At 37.8% G+C, this 18,793-nt stretch overlaps 2 protein-coding genes and 1 long non-coding RNA gene across 3 annotated transcripts; 2 read left to right on the top strand and 1 right to left on the bottom strand.

Moving 5' to 3' along the window:
- The first annotated feature begins 1,942 nt into the window (after positions 1-1,942).
- Positions 1,943-4,395, top strand: LOC133738529 (eisosome protein SEG2). Its single transcript, XM_062166087.1, has 4 exons — positions 1,943-2,325; positions 2,578-2,786; positions 2,919-3,951; positions 4,037-4,395. Exons 1-4 carry the CDS (start codon positions 2,239-2,241, stop codon positions 4,145-4,147), a joined length of 1,440 nt encoding a protein of 479 aa, XP_062022071.1. The 5' UTR covers positions 1,943-2,238; the 3' UTR covers positions 4,148-4,395.
- A 7,754-nt stretch (positions 4,396-12,149) lies between these two features.
- LOC133741380 (MDIS1-interacting receptor like kinase 2-like) lies at positions 12,150-16,328 on the bottom strand. Its single transcript, XM_062169292.1, has 2 exons — positions 12,941-16,328; positions 12,150-12,802 (listed from the first exon to the last, which is right to left on the bottom strand). Exons 1-2 carry the CDS (start codon positions 16,260-16,262, stop codon positions 12,447-12,449), a joined length of 3,678 nt encoding a protein of 1,225 aa, XP_062025276.1. The 5' UTR covers positions 16,263-16,328; the 3' UTR covers positions 12,150-12,446.
- Positions 16,329-17,520: 1,192 nt separating this feature from the next.
- Positions 17,521-18,499, top strand: LOC133740962 (uncharacterized). Its single transcript, XR_009861535.1, has 2 exons — positions 17,521-17,884; positions 18,051-18,499. It is a non-coding gene; the product is annotated as an uncharacterized LOC133740962 (long non-coding RNA).
- The last annotated feature ends 294 nt before the right edge of the window (positions 18,500-18,793 follow it).

Raw genomic sequence — 18,793 nt, 5'->3', positions numbered from 1 at the left:
TTACTTGTTTCATTAGTTTATCAGTAAGTTTGATTTCACTCGTGCATTAGGATTCAAACACTACAGCACTCGTATACTAGGATTGATACATTACTTGCAATCCTTGTCGTACATATATATATATATGCATACTTGCTTATGAATAACTTTTATTTATCGAAGACTAATTTGTTTCTTACAATCCTAATTGAACTTTCTGTTATGATTAAGCATCATATGCATGATTGTCCCCCACCAATAAAAATAATAGCAATTATGATAACAAGATTGTTATGTTTGGATTACCGACTAACTGGGTCTAAATTGTTCCTCAGGTCTCAGGTGAGGGTAACAACTCTTCTCTTGGCGCGCATAAAAACTTTGTCTGAACATCTCGTCATATTTCTCTTTCTTCTTGTGCTCAGATTCCCATCCACAATACGATTCACCTTTTGCCTGCTTTCAGCTTCTTCTGCCCTTTCTCTGTCAGAGATTTCAACACCTTTCTCTTGATCGATTGAGTTTTCGAAAATTGCAAGGTTCGATATTCCAATTCTCTGATTTCTCTATTTTTCTTTTGGTTATTAAGAAAAGGAGAGAACTAACGCTTCGTTTATATAGTGGTGGCTAAGATTTTTTCTACAAGGAAAAGAATTCTTATCAAGAGTAAGTTTCGCTGACATGGTATTTTTACTTTAGAAAAATCTATTTTCTGAAAAATAGATTTCCCTCATGAAAAAGAGTAATAATATATTTAATTTTTTTATCCAACATTTTCAATTGATTATACAATGGGTGGTTCTAGTTGGACCTCCAAATTAGCTATTTGGACCTCACATACTTAGTACACCTCTAATTTACTTTTTAGAATACTTGAAAAGCTAAGTAGACCTCCTTATTTGTACCAAAACGCCCTTGAACATGAGATATAACAATTTGTTACTCTATTTTTTTATCTCTCTTCAACCACAAGAAGAAGAATGAATCAAAATCACATTATATTGCTCTCTTATGAGTAAGTCTCTCCTCCACAAAAATTAATCAGAGGGTTGGTTCTCGATCTTGATATGTTGTTGGAATCTTTTTGGATTTGCTAAAAGAAGGATTTCAAGAGTTTTTGGGTTAGAAGATCGAGTAATAACTATATCATAATATTCAATTAATTTAGTTTAAAAAAATTCCAAATCAGATTGTTTTGAATTTATTTTTGTATTAAATGATGGGTCATGTATAGAAATTATTATTTTTACTTGAATGTTATATTTGATTGGAGGAGGTAAGAAGAGTATTTATTTATTTATTTTTTCATTTATCTCTCTTTGTCCTTATTTGTTTTTTCATATAACTTGACAAAGTCTATTAATAATTGAAAAAAGTTGGAGGTCCAAATATCAAATTTGGAGGTCAAACTAGAATCATCTTTATACAATTTTTAACCAAAAATTTCAGTATAATATCTATCGATATCCAATATTTTTTATCGAAATTTAATTTTTTCAAACCATCAATATTTTCATAACTTCCGGTATTTTGGCCAAAAATATGTTTAGTGCTTCTCGTTTTTCTGTATTGATATGAGACATGTGACCCTTTTCGTGTGTGAACTTGTTAACTAGTAACATTTTCGTGTCATAGCTTTATCGTGTGATGGTGTTGGAGACGAAAGCTATTTGATTAGTCATCGTTGTTTATAGTGCTCCACAGTCCACACAATGAATTATGCAACAGCTACCGGGTTCCGGTTTAGTGAGAGCCGGCCGAAGGAGCCAACAGTAGGGCCTGGCTGGCTATCTGCTTTTTGCTCTCACTGTAGGGCCCTACAGTCAACCACAACGCTTTATTGGTGATCAACGGTCCAGATAAGTTGGCTAGATAAGCCTCAGTCTGCACAGTAGCACACCAAGATATCTCTCGGGCTTTTGGAAGATCTCACAAGTAATTACAGGCTGTGATCACTCATGAATCCTAACGGTCACTTCCTCTTCTCGAAAATAAAAAAACCCTAGAGCCTCTTACAGGTAGGGTCCCGTCCCCAATCCAAGCCCCAGCCTTCAAATTTTATGACCGTTTTGTCCCTTTCCCTCCCCCCCTTTTACCTTTTTCTCAAAGTTTCTAAATTCTTTCTCACCAAACCCAACGGCCATCGCTCTCTTCTTCTCTCACTCGCAGAGGTCAAAGATGCATTGGTTGCTTTGAAAAAACCCAGAACCCAAATCACAGAAAGACCCAATCTTTCAGAGAGAAGTAGAGAGATTTGTAATGGGTTGCTTTCTTGCATGTTTTGGTTCTTCCAAAGATAAAAGCCGCAGGAATCAACAGAGGTACAGGGTTCAGCACCGAGAACAAGTAAGCCCGAATTTCCAAGCTTTGTTAATGGCTTATGATTCTGTTGCTTAGAATCAAGCAAAGTGTTGAATCTTGCCTACTGTTTCCTTTTTGGGTTTGGCTTGGTTTTGTTAAGTTTGGGCTGAATTGGGTGTTGTTTGTGCTTTTGAGTTGTTCTGTTTAGGCAGAGTCTTAAAGTTCAAGAATATAAAGAGCTTGAATTGATTGCTGTTCTTCTTAACTAATAGCTATGTGTAATTGTTTTTCCCTCAGAGATATACAAGTTTTGAGCCTGTTCAATCTGCTGTGTCTTCTGTGCCGGTTTGGGAAAACCCCATTAGCCCTGAATTGAAATATGAAAAACCCATCAGCCCCGAATTGAAATGTGAAAAACCCATCAACCCAGAATTGAAAGATGAAAAACCCATCAGCGTGGAATTGAAGGAAGAAAAACCCCGTAGCCCAGAATTGGAAGAAGTTAGGTGAGTGATTTCAATTGCCTCTTGAGTTTGATTTCACTTGGTCCATATATATCTCTATGATGCATCTGTTTGCTTTGAAGTTAGAGTGCTTTGGTGTCTTTGATATTGAAGTTTATGAGTTTTGGTCTGTAGGGATAAGCCAGTGGAACAACTGAGCTTCATTACTAGAAAGAAAGTTACTTTTGATTCTAATGTCCAAACCTATGAGCATGTTGCAATCAACGAATCCACGGATCTTTTATTCGATAGTAAAGAGTGTCAGAAAGAGGAGGGGAAAACCTTGAAAGAATCAAGCCAATCCAAGACTTCGTCTGAAGATGGTTCCATCACTTCTAGCTCAGGGTCATACCCTCCTAATCATAGATACCAGAATTGCAGGGACAGTGACGATGAAGATGAACCATTAGACTATGATGAGGACAGTGATCTTGATGATGATGATCTTGAGGATGACACTGATGATAATGGGGAACTAGAGTATGAAGATGAAATTGTAGACTCGAAGAGAGGGACACAAGTAATGACTGAGGATTCTGATAGTGCAATGCCGAAAAAGCCAACTGGGCTAAACTACAGTGCTCGTGATAGGAGTGGTTATGTTCATGCTGTGCTTAACCCGGTTGAAAATCTCACACAATGGAAAGCTGTCAAAGCCAAAAAGACAACAGTAATGAAGCCTCAGAAGGAGAATTTCACCCTGGCTGATGAACCCCGGATTTCTTTCAGTTCAGAGCCAAGTTTTAAGGAAGTATCGTCGAGTTTCAAATCACTTAAGAGGCAATCTGGTCAGGCCAGGAATTCTAACCAAGAAATGGCAGTTGATGCTAGCCTGTCAAATTGGTTGGGTTCATCAGAAGCTACACCTGTTAACAAGACTAGCACAATATCTCTGGACACTGCTACACCTGAGAAAAGCATGTCCTACGGATCACCACACTCAGCAACAAGCCACGAAGATAGACCAATTTTAGGTGCATTAACAGTTGAAGAGCTGAGACAGTTTTCAGCTTCATCTTCACCGCGGAAGTCACCCAGTAGAAGCCCTGATGAGATTGCCATAATTGGGACTGTTGGGAGCTACTGGAATGATCACACTGGTCCTGCCAAGGGTTCTGGCGCCTCCTCTTACAAAGGAATACCAAACACGACCAGCAAGTACAGAGAGGTACGCATGAAGTAAGATTTGTGAGACACTCACTCTTCCAAATTAGATCTTGGTGGGTTCTGATAAAAGCTTTATGGGTTTGCAGGATAGAAGAGTCAACTGGCACTCTACCCCATTTGAGACACGGTTGGAAAGAGCTTTGAATAGAGGTGCTGCAGATGCTTACTCTTCTTCTCGTACGCCTCATGGTTTGTGAGATTGTTTTGTGATTGTTGTTGTCTGTTCATTGTGTCCATTTTTTAATTTTTTTTGTGAACTAGACCTTGCTATGAGTTGTTTGCGACATAGTTGCTTGGGTATTGTAATATTTATATGAAATATACTCTGCTTGTATCATGAACCTACACTTCCTGGATCAAGTCCTGAAAACAATGTCATTTACTACATGATCGGCCCAGATCTATAAGACTATTGATATGAGAAGAAACAAATTATTCATTGAAAGTACAGCCCAACCAAGCCAAAAATGAAAGGGCATTATTATTCATCTTCAGCTTGCCACAATGTAGCCATTACTTTTCTACGAAGATGAAATTGTAGAATCAATAGAGGGATTTCTATACTTAAGCAATTGTCGAGTAAATGGGTTGAACCACAATGCTCGCAATAGGAGTGCTTGTGCCCTCGAACCAGATAATGGAATTCAAGGGCGCAAAGCCAAAGGGATATCACGAGTTTCACACCTGATACCCCGGATTTCGTACGGTTCTGAACAAAGTCTTAAGGAATTTATCATCTAGTTGAGTCAGAAATGAGATAAAACAATGATGCTCTAAGTTGGTTTAGGAAATTTCTTTTAAACAAAAGCAGAACATTTTCCACAGCTCCTGCTTATGAGATAGCTCAATTGTAGTCGCTCCATGTCTATAGAGATCCGAATAGGACCAGAATCCTTGGGAGCTACTGCTCCATGTGAACTGTACTAGTACTGCTCAAGTAGAAATACTCCGCTGTTTATGGAGAGCAATATTTCAACAGTTTCTGCTTTTACAAAACCTTACAGTAAGTTGAAGCAAGACCGCTATTATGTCTGAATCTTAATCAAAAACGACGAAACCATAATTTGAATACCACAAGACATGATGGCTTGCAGACTAACTATAAAATAAGGACTCTGTTTTAGATCAAACACTTTGCAATACTATTCACTGGCAACACATTCAGCACATACGAGTTACTTTACCTCATAATTTTCACCTGACAGCTGTGGCACTGAATCCAGCTATAGATATGTAGGTTAAAATTATCTCCCGGTGAACGATCTTGTGAACCTATACCCTTACACCATTAGATATAGTACAAGAAGAAATCAAGTGGCTACAACTCTCCTGCTGTGCTAACACACTGACTACTGAGATTGTTGTTGAAGTGGTGAGCTTAATATAGCAAGGATTAGAATATTATACAAATTGAGTATAGTAACTAATAAAGTCAGAGCTAGTCCTAGAATTCACCCCTTCATAGTAGTATTGCAACTGGACAGTAGAAGAGCCTAGCTAGAGGGTTAGCATATTCATGGTTATCTTGATCATGATCTGTGAACCATATTGCTGAATATGAACAAGCAGCTGATACCTAATAGTTGTGCATTCCTACCATTAATTCATAACATATTCAGTTGTTTTCCATTTAGGAGTTTCTAATTCTGTTTGTCCTGGACAGCAAGACTTCGATCAATAGAGAGGTTTCTGTAACTCTGATGGATGGAGTTTAATCAACTATTCTGGAGACTTAACCATAACAACTTATAGTCTATACTCTATAGTGAAACTTACACCCTATATTTTCATATGATGATAAGTATCCAAACTAACTTATAGTTGTACAATTGCTTTAGTTGTATACCAACAGAAAGACTATTTCTTGCTACCTTACATGGTTGGAGCTATAAATTTAACATCAGACTGTAAATGCTTGCCTTTATTAATCAATAACTCGTTAGTGACTTAGTGTGTTTTGGAGTAATAATGAAGTTTCCTTTTTGCATACATCAGACTGTGTACATTGCTAAATTCCTCATCATAAACATCAGCAGATTGAAAGTTACATATATGAAAAAACAGGAAAAATAATAATGTAGACTAGCTACTTTCATGTCACTTGTACTACCATAGAACTTGCGGCTACTCCATGTCTATTGTTAGAATAGTTTTCAAATTATAAGGAAGATAAATTGAATTGTGACTGATCACCACAATTCAAATTTCAAAAAGGATCTCAGATATAGGAAGCAGCTAGACAGTTATATTGGTGAAGCATTGTGTTGCTTCACAAGCACCAATCTGTTGTTTAAATGAAGCAAACGTTGTTAACTTGTTAACTTCTACTGGTGACTTCTTGGGATATTAATTTCATGCTTTAATCATCATCTTTCATAAATGAAAGGTTGCCACCCTTACGGAAGGGTTATCCCAATTAATTGAAGAGGCATATACATCCCTATATAAAGGGGTGATACCTGCAGATTAAATAGATAACTTTATTTTCCTATATCTTGAGATACTCTCTGCTTTATTCTTGCAGTTCCTCCAATCCATTACTTCCCTACTATACAAAACAAATCTGGAAATTATAAGCTGCAGTTTTAGTTTCCAGAAACCTTGAGCCTCTTGTAACTTTCAATTGAGTGTTTGGTTGATCTTCGTAAGTGCAAGACGCCGATCAACAATAGCAGGATTGCTAGGCTTCATTGTATCCTAAAGGCTTATTTGATCAAACCCCTTTGCACACTTGTTGTGGGGCAAATAAAGTCTAAAGGAAAGCGTAAATTCATACGTGCCTTTGAAGCATTTTCCTTCACTAGCCATAACCCACAGACACTTAAACTCAACAATCTTTAGACTTTATTATCTGCTATGGCATCTTTGAAGGAGTTTACTGCAAACTTTGTTAAACTTGATCGTTTTGATGGAGCAAATTTCAGACGATGGCAAAAGAAATTGCATTTCCTACTTTCAAGCCTGAAGGTGGTCTATGTGCTTACTACTCCAAAACCTCAAGAAATAGAAGATGAAACCCTTGCTGCACAGCGTGAACGAGTTAAGTGGGAACAAGATGATTATATTTGCAAGGGCCATATTTGCAACTCCATGTCTGATGCATTATTTGATATCTACCATGAGATGACTACTGCAAAAGAAATATGGGACGCACTTGAGGCCAAGTATATCTCACATGATGCTACCAGTAAGAAATTTCTTGTCTCAAAGTTTTTCAATTATAAGATGACTGATGATAGATCAATTGTTGAACAATTCCATGAGATTATGCATATATACAATCAGTTCAATCAATTTAAAATGCATATGGATGATTCTATAATTGTATCTGCAATTATGGATAAACTTCCACCATCTTGGAAGGAATGCAAAAAGAGCCTCAAACATAAGAAAGATGACATGTCCATAGAGCAATTGGGGACTCATCTTCGCATTGAAGAAGAATGCAGAACCCGTGAGAAAACTGATGAAGCTAATCCCTCCTCCAAAATTCATATGGTTGATGAAGGGCCTAAAAACCCAAAAATCAGCCATGAGAATAATAAGAGGAAGGGAAATTTTTCCAAGAAAAACTCCCAAGGTCAGAGGACAAACAAAAAGAAAAAAGGAGGATGTTTCTTTTGTGGAAAGCCTGGTCACTTCAAGAAAGATTGTCGTCATCTTAAGAACAAACAAGGAATCAACAATGAAAAATTTGTGGCAATGATTTCTGAAATTAATATGATGGAAGATGCTGAAGCTTGGTGGATAGATTCTGGTGCTACAAAGCATGTTTGCAAGAACAAAAATATGTTCAAAACATATGAACCAAGTGGAGATGACAACGTACTTTACATGGGAAATTCTTCTACATCAAATATCAAAGGCAAAGGGACAATTGAATTAGAATTCACATCAGGAAAAATTCTTACTCTTACTGATGTCTACCATGTTCCAGAAGTTAGAAAGAATTTAGTCTCTGCAAGTCTCTTGAATAGGTTTGGTTTTCAGCTTGTCATTGAATCAGACAAGTTTATTCTAACCAAGGGTGGTACTTTTGTTGGGAAAGGGTATATGTGTGATGGAATGTTCAAACTTAATATTAATAAAGTATCTACCATTTCTGTTTACATGCTTGATTCTTTATCTTTATGGCATAATAGGCTAGGACATGTTAATACCAGAAAATTAAATAACATGGCAAATCTAGATTTAATTCCAAAACCTGTGAATGATATGCCTGATAAATGTTCTACTTGCTTGCAAACAAAACTGACTAGAAAGCCTTTTCCTAAGATTGAAAGAACCTCTACTTTGCTACAGATTATTCACAGCGATGTTTGTGATTTGCATAGTACACCTACTAGAGGAGGAAAGAAATATTTTGTGACTTTCATAGATGACTTTAGTAGATTCTGTTATGTTTATCTTATACATTCCAAGGATGAAGTTCTGGAAAAATTTAAGATATATAAAAATGAAGTAGAGAATCTTTGTGAAACCAGAATAAAATATCTACGATCGGATAGAGGAGGAGAGTATCATTTTCCTTCGTATTGTGAATCAATAGGTGTTGTACATGAAACTTCAATAGCTTATACTCCACAGCAAAACGGAGTTGCTGAAAGGAAAAATAGGACCCTTGTAGAAATGGTTAATGCAATGCTTCAAAACTCTTACTTAAGTAAGGGATATTGGGGAGAAGCCTTGCTCACTGCTTGTTACATCCTAAATAGGGTACCTTCTAAGGTATTAAAAATCACACCTTATGAACTATGGTTTAAAAGAAAGCCCAACTTAAACTACCTTAAAGTTTGGGGCTGTAGAGCTATAGTTAGATTACCTGAACCAAAGATCAAGAAGTTGGGACCAAAGGCAATAGAATGCATTTTCTTAGGATATGCAGAACATAGCAAGGGATATAGATTTCTTGTTATAGAACCCAATGATTCTATATCAGTTAACACTGTAATAGAGTCAAGAGATGCCGAATTTTATGAAAATAAGTTCACTTCTTTATCTAAAAATAACAATGAAGAGGTGGAGGTTTTGCCAAGAAATAATGATAGTGAATCAAATTCATCTAACATATCTAGACTCCGTAGTGAGTCTGATGAACATACAGAAATTAGACGAAGTAAAAGAAGAAGGATAGAAAAATCCTTTGGACCAGATTTTATTGTGTACCTTGTAGAAGGTACAAGAGACTCACACAAAAGGCAAAAAATGGTTACACCTAGTATAGAGTCTGATCCTCTCACTTATGAGGAAGCAATGAAATCACAAGATGCTTCTTTCTGGAAGGAAGCTATTAATGATGAGATGGATTCTATCATTGGAAACAAGACCTGGAAATTGGTTGATCTACCTCATGGTTCAAAACCAATAGGATGTAAGTGGATATTTAAAAAGAAAATGAAAGTTGATGGAACCATTGACAAGTTTAAAGCAAGGTTAGTAGCCAAGGGATTTACACAAAAAGAAGGAATAGATTATTTTGACACCTATGCTCCAGTTGCTAGAATTTCCACCATAAGGGTACTTATAGCTCTAGCTTCTATCTATAAGTTTCATATACACCAAATGGATGTGAAGACGGCTTTCTTAAATGGTGAACTAGATGAGGAGATTTATATGCATCAACCCGAGGGGTTTGTCATGCCTGGACAAGAACAAAAAGTGTGCAAGTTAATTAAATCATTATATGGTTTAAAGCAAGCACCTAAACAATGGCATGAGAAGTTTGATAAGGTTATAATCTCCAATGGATTTAGAATTCATGAATCTGATAAGTGTGTCTACAGCAAATTCCAAAATAACAAGGGTGTAATTATTTGTTTATATGTTGATGACATGCTTATATTTGGAACTGACATAGAAAGCATAGAATTAACTAAGAAATTTTTATCTTCTAGCTTTGATATGAAAGATATGGGAGAAGCTGATATTATCCTAGGTATAAGAATTACAAGATGTAATGATGGTTTGATATTAACTCAATCACATTACATAGAAAAGATACTTAGGAAGTTCAACCATTTTGATACAAAATCAGTTTCTACACCTTACGATCCAAACTTGAAGTTGTATCCAAATAATGGTAGAGCTGTAGATCAATTATCATATTCTAGAGTGATTGGATGCTTAATGTATACCATGTCTTGTACTAGACCTGACATAGCTTTTGCCGTAGGCAAGCTAAGTAGGTATACTAATAATCCTGGTCAATTACATTGGAATGCAATTTCTAGGATATTAAAGTATTTGAAAGGTACCATTAATTATGGAATAAGGTACAGTGGGTATCCTGCAGTTTTGGAAGGATATACCGATGCTAGTTGGATAGCATATCATGAGGATCATAAATCCACTACTGGCTGGATTTTCTCACTTGGTGGAGGAGCCATTTCTTGGGGCTCTAAGAAACAAACATGTATTGCAGATTCCACCATGGCAGCAGAATTTATAGCCTTGGCTTCATGTAGCAAAGAAGCCGAATGGCTAAGAAATTTATTGATAGAGATACCAATATGGCCTAAGCCAATGCCTCCGATCTCTATTCATTGTGATAGTCAAGCAACACTATCACAGGCCTATTGTCAAGTATATAATGGCAAATCAAGGCATATTGGCTTGAGACATAGCTCTGTGAGGCAACTAATAACTGATGGTGTAATAACCATTGATTTTGTAAGGTCATGCCATAATTTGGCTGATCCATTAACAAAAGGACTTGCAAGGAATTTGGTGTGGAAAACATCAAAGGGGATGGGGCTAAAGTCCATTTCTAATAATCACCAATGATGGAAACTCAACTCAACACTTGAAGCATCAAGTCCTTGAGTTCAATGAGCAAAGTACATCATATGTAGTGATTGCAAGCACTAATATAAATTGATTATATATTTATACATACATATATATATATATATATATATATATATATATATATGATATCCATCCCAAGGTAAGAGTGCTTGGTGCCTGTAATGAATTAATGGTGGAGGTTGAATTTATAAAACTCTTAATAGGCATGATGGAAAGTACTTTAGTTACAGGGGTGCTACATGCTTACCTATATGAGTGTGAAGGTGGTGCCGCCTTCTATGCGACTTGGACTAGTCTCTAGAGCACTCATGAAAAGGATACAAGACACAAGGCCAATCCACGTGTCGGTTTTTAGAACACTCGAAAGAAGTAGAAAACTAGTGTGTGAAATATGTCCGGTTAAGTCACAATAGGATCGCAAGTTCAAAGCAATGCTACTTCGCCATCCTGATTTAACTTTGATGTATTCTCACTAAGTTAAGGTTCAAGTCCACAAGACACCTTAGGTTATGCACTATGCTTTCCAAGATTTTGCTCAAGGATTTTACAAGATATTACAATGTATATATATATGATATACTTTATATTTTGAAAACGGTGGAGGATTGTTAGAATAGTTTTCAAATTATAAGGAAGATAAATTGAATTGTGACTGATCACCACAATTCAAATTTCAAAAAGGATCTCAGATATAGGAAGCAGCTAGACAGTTATATTGGTGAAGCATTGTGTTGCTTCACAAGCACCAATCTGTTGTTTAAATGAAGCAAACGTTGTTAACTTGTTAACTTCTACTGGTGACTTCTTGGGATATTAATTTCATGCTTTAATCATCATCTTTCATAAATGAAAGGTTGCCACCCTTACGGAAGGGTTATCCCAATTAATTGAAGAGGCATATACATCCCTATATAAAGGGGTGATACCTGCAGATTAAATAGATAACTTTATTTTCCTATATCTTGAGATACTCTCTGCTTTATTCTTGCAGTTCCTCCAATCCATTACTTCCCTACTATACAAAACAAATCTGGAAATTATAAGCTGCAGTTTTAGTTTCCAGAAACCTTGAGCCTCTTGTAACTTTCAATTGAGTGTTTGGTTGATCTTCGTAAGTGCAAGACGCCGATCAACAATAGCAGGATTGCTAGGCTTCATTGTATCCTAAAGGCTTATTTGATCAAACCCCTTTGCACACTTGTTGTGGGGCAAATAAAGTCTAAAGGAAAGCGTAAATTCATACGTGCCTTTGAAGCATTTTCCTTCACTAGCCATAACCCACAGACACTTAAACTCAACATCTATTGCACTGATACAGCTCGAGGAGAAATTCTCTGCTGTATAACCTCAATGTAGTATGATCCCTAATATGTCAAGAATTGAAAACAAAAATGAAAGCAACCCACAAGAAATTGTTATTGAAATTTATACCACACCACATGATGAGCAGAACTAACTCAAGTGATAGTACAACCTGTACCAGTTATTTGAGTTTTACATCAACAGAAATACTACTTATTATACCTTACATTGCTGGCTTTGCCAAAAAAAAAAATACCTTACATTGCTGGCACTAGAATAATACATTTATTCACCAAATAACCAGAAACTAGAGAAAATGCAAGACTCTTTCAATTTTGCAGAAGGGATTTAGTAGTTAAACCCCATTTTTTTTATTCCAGCAACTTCCTAGTTATGAAAACTTGCCAATTTATTGATGGTTACCGTACTGAACGGCTCAGAAAGGCAAGTCCGGGTCCTGGTTGATGATAGTTCTTTTGCCACAAATTCCATGGTGGGTCGTGATTCTGGATTAGTGCTGGCGCAGGCCAAGGCCATTGTAACTAAGGAAACTACTCGCACTGCTAATTGACTTGAAGGAGAACGAAGTCGTTGGTCTAGCAAATCCTTCAAAAGCAATTCTCCATTTTCTGATAGAGAAGTCAGTAGCTCCCCTGGATGCCTTCCCATCATGATTTCTAATGCCACCACCCCAAAGCTGTATACATCACACTTATCTGTCACTTGCATTGTGAATGCGAGCTCTGCATGGTCATTAAAATAACAAAATCAACCAACATTTTCCCATCATATACATATATAAAACATTAATGCTAATGGGCGAGTATGAGTAATTATGTAAATGAAATACAATGTTTATAAGTTTATTGAATGGTTGATACCTGGAGCCATGTAGCCAAAAGACCCCGCTACAGCAGTCCAGTTTGAGGAATTTGAGCTCAATAGTCTTGCTATTCCAAAGTCTGATAGGTGTGGCACGAAATCCCGATCTAGTAATATGTTGCTCAAAGTGATGTCACGGTGAACGATTGGGTGAGAGCAGTCATTATGCAAGTGAGAAATAGCATGAGCTATTCCTTGCACAATTTTCACCCTTGTGCCCCAGCCAAGTACTTCTGCTTCGCCCTCCACTCCATACAATACCATTTTCAAACTGCCTCTCTCTGCATATTCATACACCAAGTACAAGCACCCCTTCCAGGAACAGAAACCATAAAGTTTTATTACATTTCTGTGCCTCACTTCTGTCAAGGTTCTTATCTCATTCTCAAAACTCTTGCGATTCAATTCTGGAATGTCGTCACTAGAATCTACTGACATATTCAATTTCTTAACTGCAGCGACTTTGCCTCTGTCCAACACAGCCTTGTAGACACTGCCAAAACCTCCTCTTCCAATGAGGTACTTTTCATCAAAGTTCTCGGTGGCGGTGATGATTTCAGAAAATGTAAATTTACCATGTCTTCCCCAAATAATTGAATCAAAACTTTTAGACACCTTAGGATGATCGAATTCTTCAACCTTTGATTTCTTGAAGAAATTAAGGATTACAGCAGATATGGTCACCATCAGCAATAAACCACAAATGGGAACAAGGACGCCAACAAGAATTTTCTCGTTGGACTTTTTGGGACCCGCAGTGCATGGAGTTAGTCCCTCTGTTTCACCATACAAACCACTATTTCCAATGAAAGCATTATTCGGAAGCTTCTTTTGGAAAATGCCACCAGTTGGGATTGGACCTGTCAAGTTGTTGTAAGAAAAATCAATGCGGACAAGACTAACCATGCTGTAAAATGTTGATGGGATATTCCCAGAGAGTTGGTTATGCGAGACATTAAGAATCTCCAGCTTTATAAGCTTGGCAAGGTTTAATGGTAGTGATCCGGAGAATGTATTGCTGCTTAGGTCCAACAAGTACTGCAGGTGTAGATTACCAATCTCCTCTGGTATTCCACCTGATAATTTGTTGTGGCTTATGTTCAAGCTTGTTAACATCTCAAACGTTCCAGGGTCGACTGGTAATACCCCTGTAAAATTATTATCAGACAAATCAAGAAACTCAAGCCTTGTCAATTTGCCAAGAAACCGAGGGATAACTCCTGTCAAGTAGTTCCTGCTGAGACTGAGATTGAACAACAAGCTTAGATTCCCAATGGCAACTGGAAATTTCCCACTGAATTCATTAGAGCCTAGGTTTAGCTTCTGCAATTGTCTTAACTGCCCAAGTTCAGGTGGGATTTGACCAGAAATTCTATTTCCGTCCATACGCATATCAGTGATGTTCCTGCATTCTCCCCAGTGTGGTGAGAGTTGACCAACAAACTTGTTGTTACTAAGATAAATTACTGCAAGACTGGGATGAACACCAAATGCATTGGTAATGTTTCCGGTGAATTGGTTCTCCTCAAGCCGGACTCTTATTAATGCAGTACAATTTCTCAAGCACTCAGGTAATGGCCCTGTGAAGTTGTTGTCATTCACTGTAAAATTTTGCAAAGAAAATCCACTACACAACCCTGGCGGCAATTCTCCAGAGAAGCTGTTCCATGCGAAACCAACAAATGTCAAGTTAGGACTATACTTCCCGAAATCACTGGGAATGGTCCCCGAAAACCTATTACTGAAAACGGAAAACCACTTTAGTTTTCTAAGGAGAGAAATTGTCTCTGGCAACTCCCCCTCAAATTGGTTTGTGTTGACATCAAAGAGAGACAATGAAGTCATGTTCCCAATCTCTGGGGGGATTGTGCCACTGAGGTTATTGGAGGAAAGCCGTACACTCTGAAGATTAGTGAGACTCCAGAATTCCATAGGAATAGGCCCGGAGAGCTGGTTTCCTGAAAGATCCAAACTGGTCATAGCTTGCAAGTTTCCTATCTCTGAGGGAATTGGACCAGTGAAGTTATTTTTGTACAGAAAGAGGTAATCAAGTTTTGGCAACAGGCCAATTTCTGCTGGAATGTTCCCACTGAACCTATTGTTTTGGAATTGAATAGAGACCATTTTAGACCAATTGGAAACCAGAGAAGGCAAGATTGGCCCAGTAAATAGATTATCAGATAATCCCAATTTCTCCAAGTTGGTCAATTTTGACAAGGACAGAGGCAATTCCCCACTGAGTTTGTTCACAGCCAAGGCCAAGATAGTGAGGTTGGTACATGAACCAAGCTCAGAGGGAATTGAAGAGTTTAAAGAATTCAATGAAAGATCAAGGCGCTGAAGCTCCTTGAGTTGGCCTATAGAGGATGGGATTTTCCCTTCAAGGGAATTGTTAAGCACTTTAAAAATTTCCAGACCAGACAACAGACCTATATCTTCAGGAATTGGACCACTAAAGTTGTTCAATCCCAAATAAAGGTGTTTGAGGCTGGGAAAGTTATATGGCAGTGGCCCTTGGAATTGGTTATTGGTGAGATTGAGATATTCAAGCTTGACCAGATTGGTAAATACCACTTCTGGTATTTGGCCAGTCATCAAAAGATTTTCAGACAAATCAAGGAATGTCAAGTTCCTACATTCAGATATAAATTCTGGGAATTTTGAATCTAGTCTGTTCAGAGAAAGATCGAGGAATGTCAACACAGGAAAGCCTGAAAATTTAGACCAATCAGCAGGCTCTAAGTAGTTACTTCCAAGAAGCAAATATTGTACCTTTTTGAGATTGTCCAGCTGAAAGGGAATGGTACCATTGATATTGTTGCTGTAGAGACTTAGAAACTGAAGCTCCGTTAACTTGCCCATTTCCGCAGGCACTTCTCGTTCCAAGTTATTGTTTCCCAAGTCCAAGGTGGTGAGCTTGGTGAGGTTGCCAATGGCAGATGGTATAGGCCCTGAGAAATTGTTGCCATTGAGGTTGAAATGGGTGATATTGAGAAACTTGTCGAAGTTGAACTGCGTTAGTGCTGCAGTGATGTTGAAGTTTGCAAGGTGAATTTCAGAAACTGTTTTGGTATTGCGGTTGCAGACAATGGCAGTCCAGTTGCACAGGTTGTTTAGGTTTGTGAGCGACCATGAATTCAGAGAAGGTGGTGAAGAAGTAAAGCTGTTCTTCCATTTGAGGAGAGCTTCAGCTTGTATTCTTTGTGATGATGTGGCCTCCAATGGAAGCAAAAAAAGCAAGAAAATATGGAGGAGGAGGAGACGCAGAGTAGTCTCCTGAGCTGCTTTCATGATGTTGTGCTCTATCCAATAAAGCTGCATAGAAGAAGGAATCTACACCAGGACCAGGAGCTTATCGATTTTGAAATAAGAGGCTGATTTTGTAAGTTCTGTGAATAGTTTTGAAGAGACTTAAAATGACTTGGGAAATTCATTTAATAGGTCAGTCCCGCTTGACCTGCATTTTTTGTTTTTGAAAGCAATTGTAACTCCACTTATGAGAGTGCCCCGTGTTCCACACATTTCATGTTTTTAACCTTTTCAATTTGTTAGCCGCCAGTAAGAGCAGAAATTCCTGACCGACAACTAAGATCACTTTGCATCAATTAATTGGTCGTGTAGGTGAGTCGTGGCTTGTTGATTAGCTAGTCTAATTAACATCGCGGAAGTTATGAGTTTAAATTTCACTAATATCAGGAGAGGAATAGGGTGAAAAAAAATTGTCGTCCAGAAAATAAATAAATAAATATTAAAAAAGAAAAGTCTCCACGTACCTTAATTTAGTCAAGAAAGTAGCCACGTACAAACGTTTTTATAATGGTTTTCTAGTTGATAGGTCTTTAATGATTACCCATTTATGTTCATTTAAATTGAAATAGAGGAGAGGACCACCTGTCCCATTTTTTTCTGTCCCTTCTGTCACATCACTCCAAATCCTTCATTCCATTTTGTGGGAGTTAGATCTAAATCGGTAGGACCTTTACTGAAATATTAATGGCAATACCCAAATTGAAAAAACTATACTTTGGTAACTTACACCGATTTCAATCTACAATTCCGTTCTCTCCCAGCTATCAATTTCCAAAATAGCTAAACACCCATCCACCCAATCTTCCATGGCAACTAGAGTCGGAGATAGAGGTGCCGAAAGCGACGAAGACCGTCGAAGTTAGCGTTGTAGATTGCGATGAGGGAGACAAGGATAAACTCAAAAGTTGTAGAAGAACTGTAAATTTTGTTTTATGTTTTCAGATAGAGTTAACGATGTTAGTGGTAAGATATGATAGAGACAAGTGTCAACAGACTATATATATGAGCCCCGGAGAATTTATCGAGCTTAAGTGAGATCATTCGAAAATTATTTATTGATCTCGAAAATTGTAAAGGTGCTCGAGAATATTTTTTCAGAATTTTTCATAAGGTGAAATTCTTAATTTAAGAGTTTGATAATAAAATACGCCACACGACGAGTTTGCAGAAATTTTTAGGAAATTTTTCGGACATCCAAGCTAATTCTTATGAATTTTGAAAGTTTTGGAATTAAGGAAATTATTTAAAGAAAAAGGAAAATTAGCTCGGTGCAATCTGGTCGGCACAGATCCTCCATCGCTTCATCACGGCTGTCCAAAATTAATTGGGAAAGGCTATAAATTGAGCGAGATCAGATGGACGCCCCAGAATGATCGAGAACCCATCAGAGCTCTCGACCCGTTTCTGCAGCCCGACGACCGGAAGCCACGACCCGGACGGAACTCCTCCGTCCGGCCATATCTTGGATGCGTAACATCGGCGTTCGCTTCGTCTCCTCGGCGCAGACGTGATTCTGGCATCGAATTGTCCAATTGGCGACAGAAGGCGACGATACGACGCTTGAAAGCTCTAAGCTTTTTCGGCGATTTCGAAGAATTTTCTGGCGTCTCCGACGACCATCGGCGGTGCTTGAGGTATGAAAATCGATCTCCTCTTCACGCTCTACGTGCTGGTATAACTGTTTCTCGAATTCGATTAAGTTTTGATGGAATTGTGTTTTGGGTGATTTCGGGTACTTTCGAAACCACCTTCCACGACGGTTGTTCCGGTTTGCCTGGGTTCGTTTCCGACGTCTTGAAGCATGAATTGATTTCTGGAGAAGTTTGAAATGGTGAGTTAGGTATGTTCTGCCACCGCTTGTGGTGGCTGCCTTGGTTTATTCCTCCTCTGAATTTGCGAATTACACGTCAAGGAGTTTTCCGGAGGCCATGTTTTTCGTCAGAGAAGACATTTTACTGATTTGGATCATCTCCTGGCCCTTGTTCAACACAAAGGTCCGTCAAGGTTTTAGGAAATCGCATTGTTGGAATTGATGTTCTGGAACTGTGGTTTCTCGAGTTCGCATGTCTCTGTGAATTTGTGTTATACAGATCTCGATTACTGTTAAGATAGCTTGGTGTTCGTTGGAAATTGAATGTACATTGGATATCAAATCGACTTGGTAAATTTTAGACTTTAGAGTTTGATTTGCATTATGCTGAGAGCGTAATGGATATATATATATGAAAATGGCTGTGAAAATTGAAAAATGGTCAAGCAAGTAATGATATTGGGTGTCCATAGTAATTCATAGAAATACCATGTGACGAGATCAATGACTCGAAATGATATATGATAGGATTTGGGACAACTATCGAATTGGTCGAAAAGAGTGATTGGTCAAATCCTAGTCAAACTAGGAAAGATTGGTCGGACGAAAAAATTGATGAAATTCTCAACTTTGTTTCTTTATGGAGAGTTGTTAACGTTAATTATGTCGGAAATTAGGACTCCAATTACCCGAGAAACAGAATGTTCGTGAATCTCGAACAACATGAAATAAA

Source organism: Rosa rugosa, chromosome 3 (assembly GCF_958449725.1).
Source record: "Rosa rugosa chromosome 3, drRosRugo1.1, whole genome shotgun sequence".
NCBI lineage: Eukaryota > Viridiplantae > Streptophyta > Magnoliopsida > Rosales > Rosaceae > Rosa > Rosa rugosa.
This window is presented reverse-complemented; position numbering and strand designations above follow the sequence as displayed.

Bases quoted from the DNA above. Each gene is read 5' to 3' on its own strand.
- LOC133738529 (XM_062166087.1), top strand. From the start codon at position 2,239: ATGGGTTGCTTTCTTGCATGTTTTGGTTCTTCCAAAGATAAAAGCCGC. The intron at 2,326-2,577 runs GTAAGCCCGAAT...TTTTTCCCTCAG, and splicing joins GGGTTCAGCACCGAGAACAA to AGATATACAAGTTTTGAGCC. The intron at 3,952-4,036 runs GTACGCATGAAG...ATGGGTTTGCAG, and splicing joins CGACCAGCAAGTACAGAGAG to GATAGAAGAGTCAACTGGCA.
- LOC133741380 (XM_062169292.1), bottom strand. From the start codon at position 16,262: ATGCAGCTTTATTGGATAGAGCACAACATCATGAAAGCAGCTCAGGAG. The intron at 12,803-12,940 runs GTATCAACCATT...ATGACCATGCAG, and splicing joins TTTTGGCTACATGGCTCCAG to AGCTCGCATTCACAATGCAA.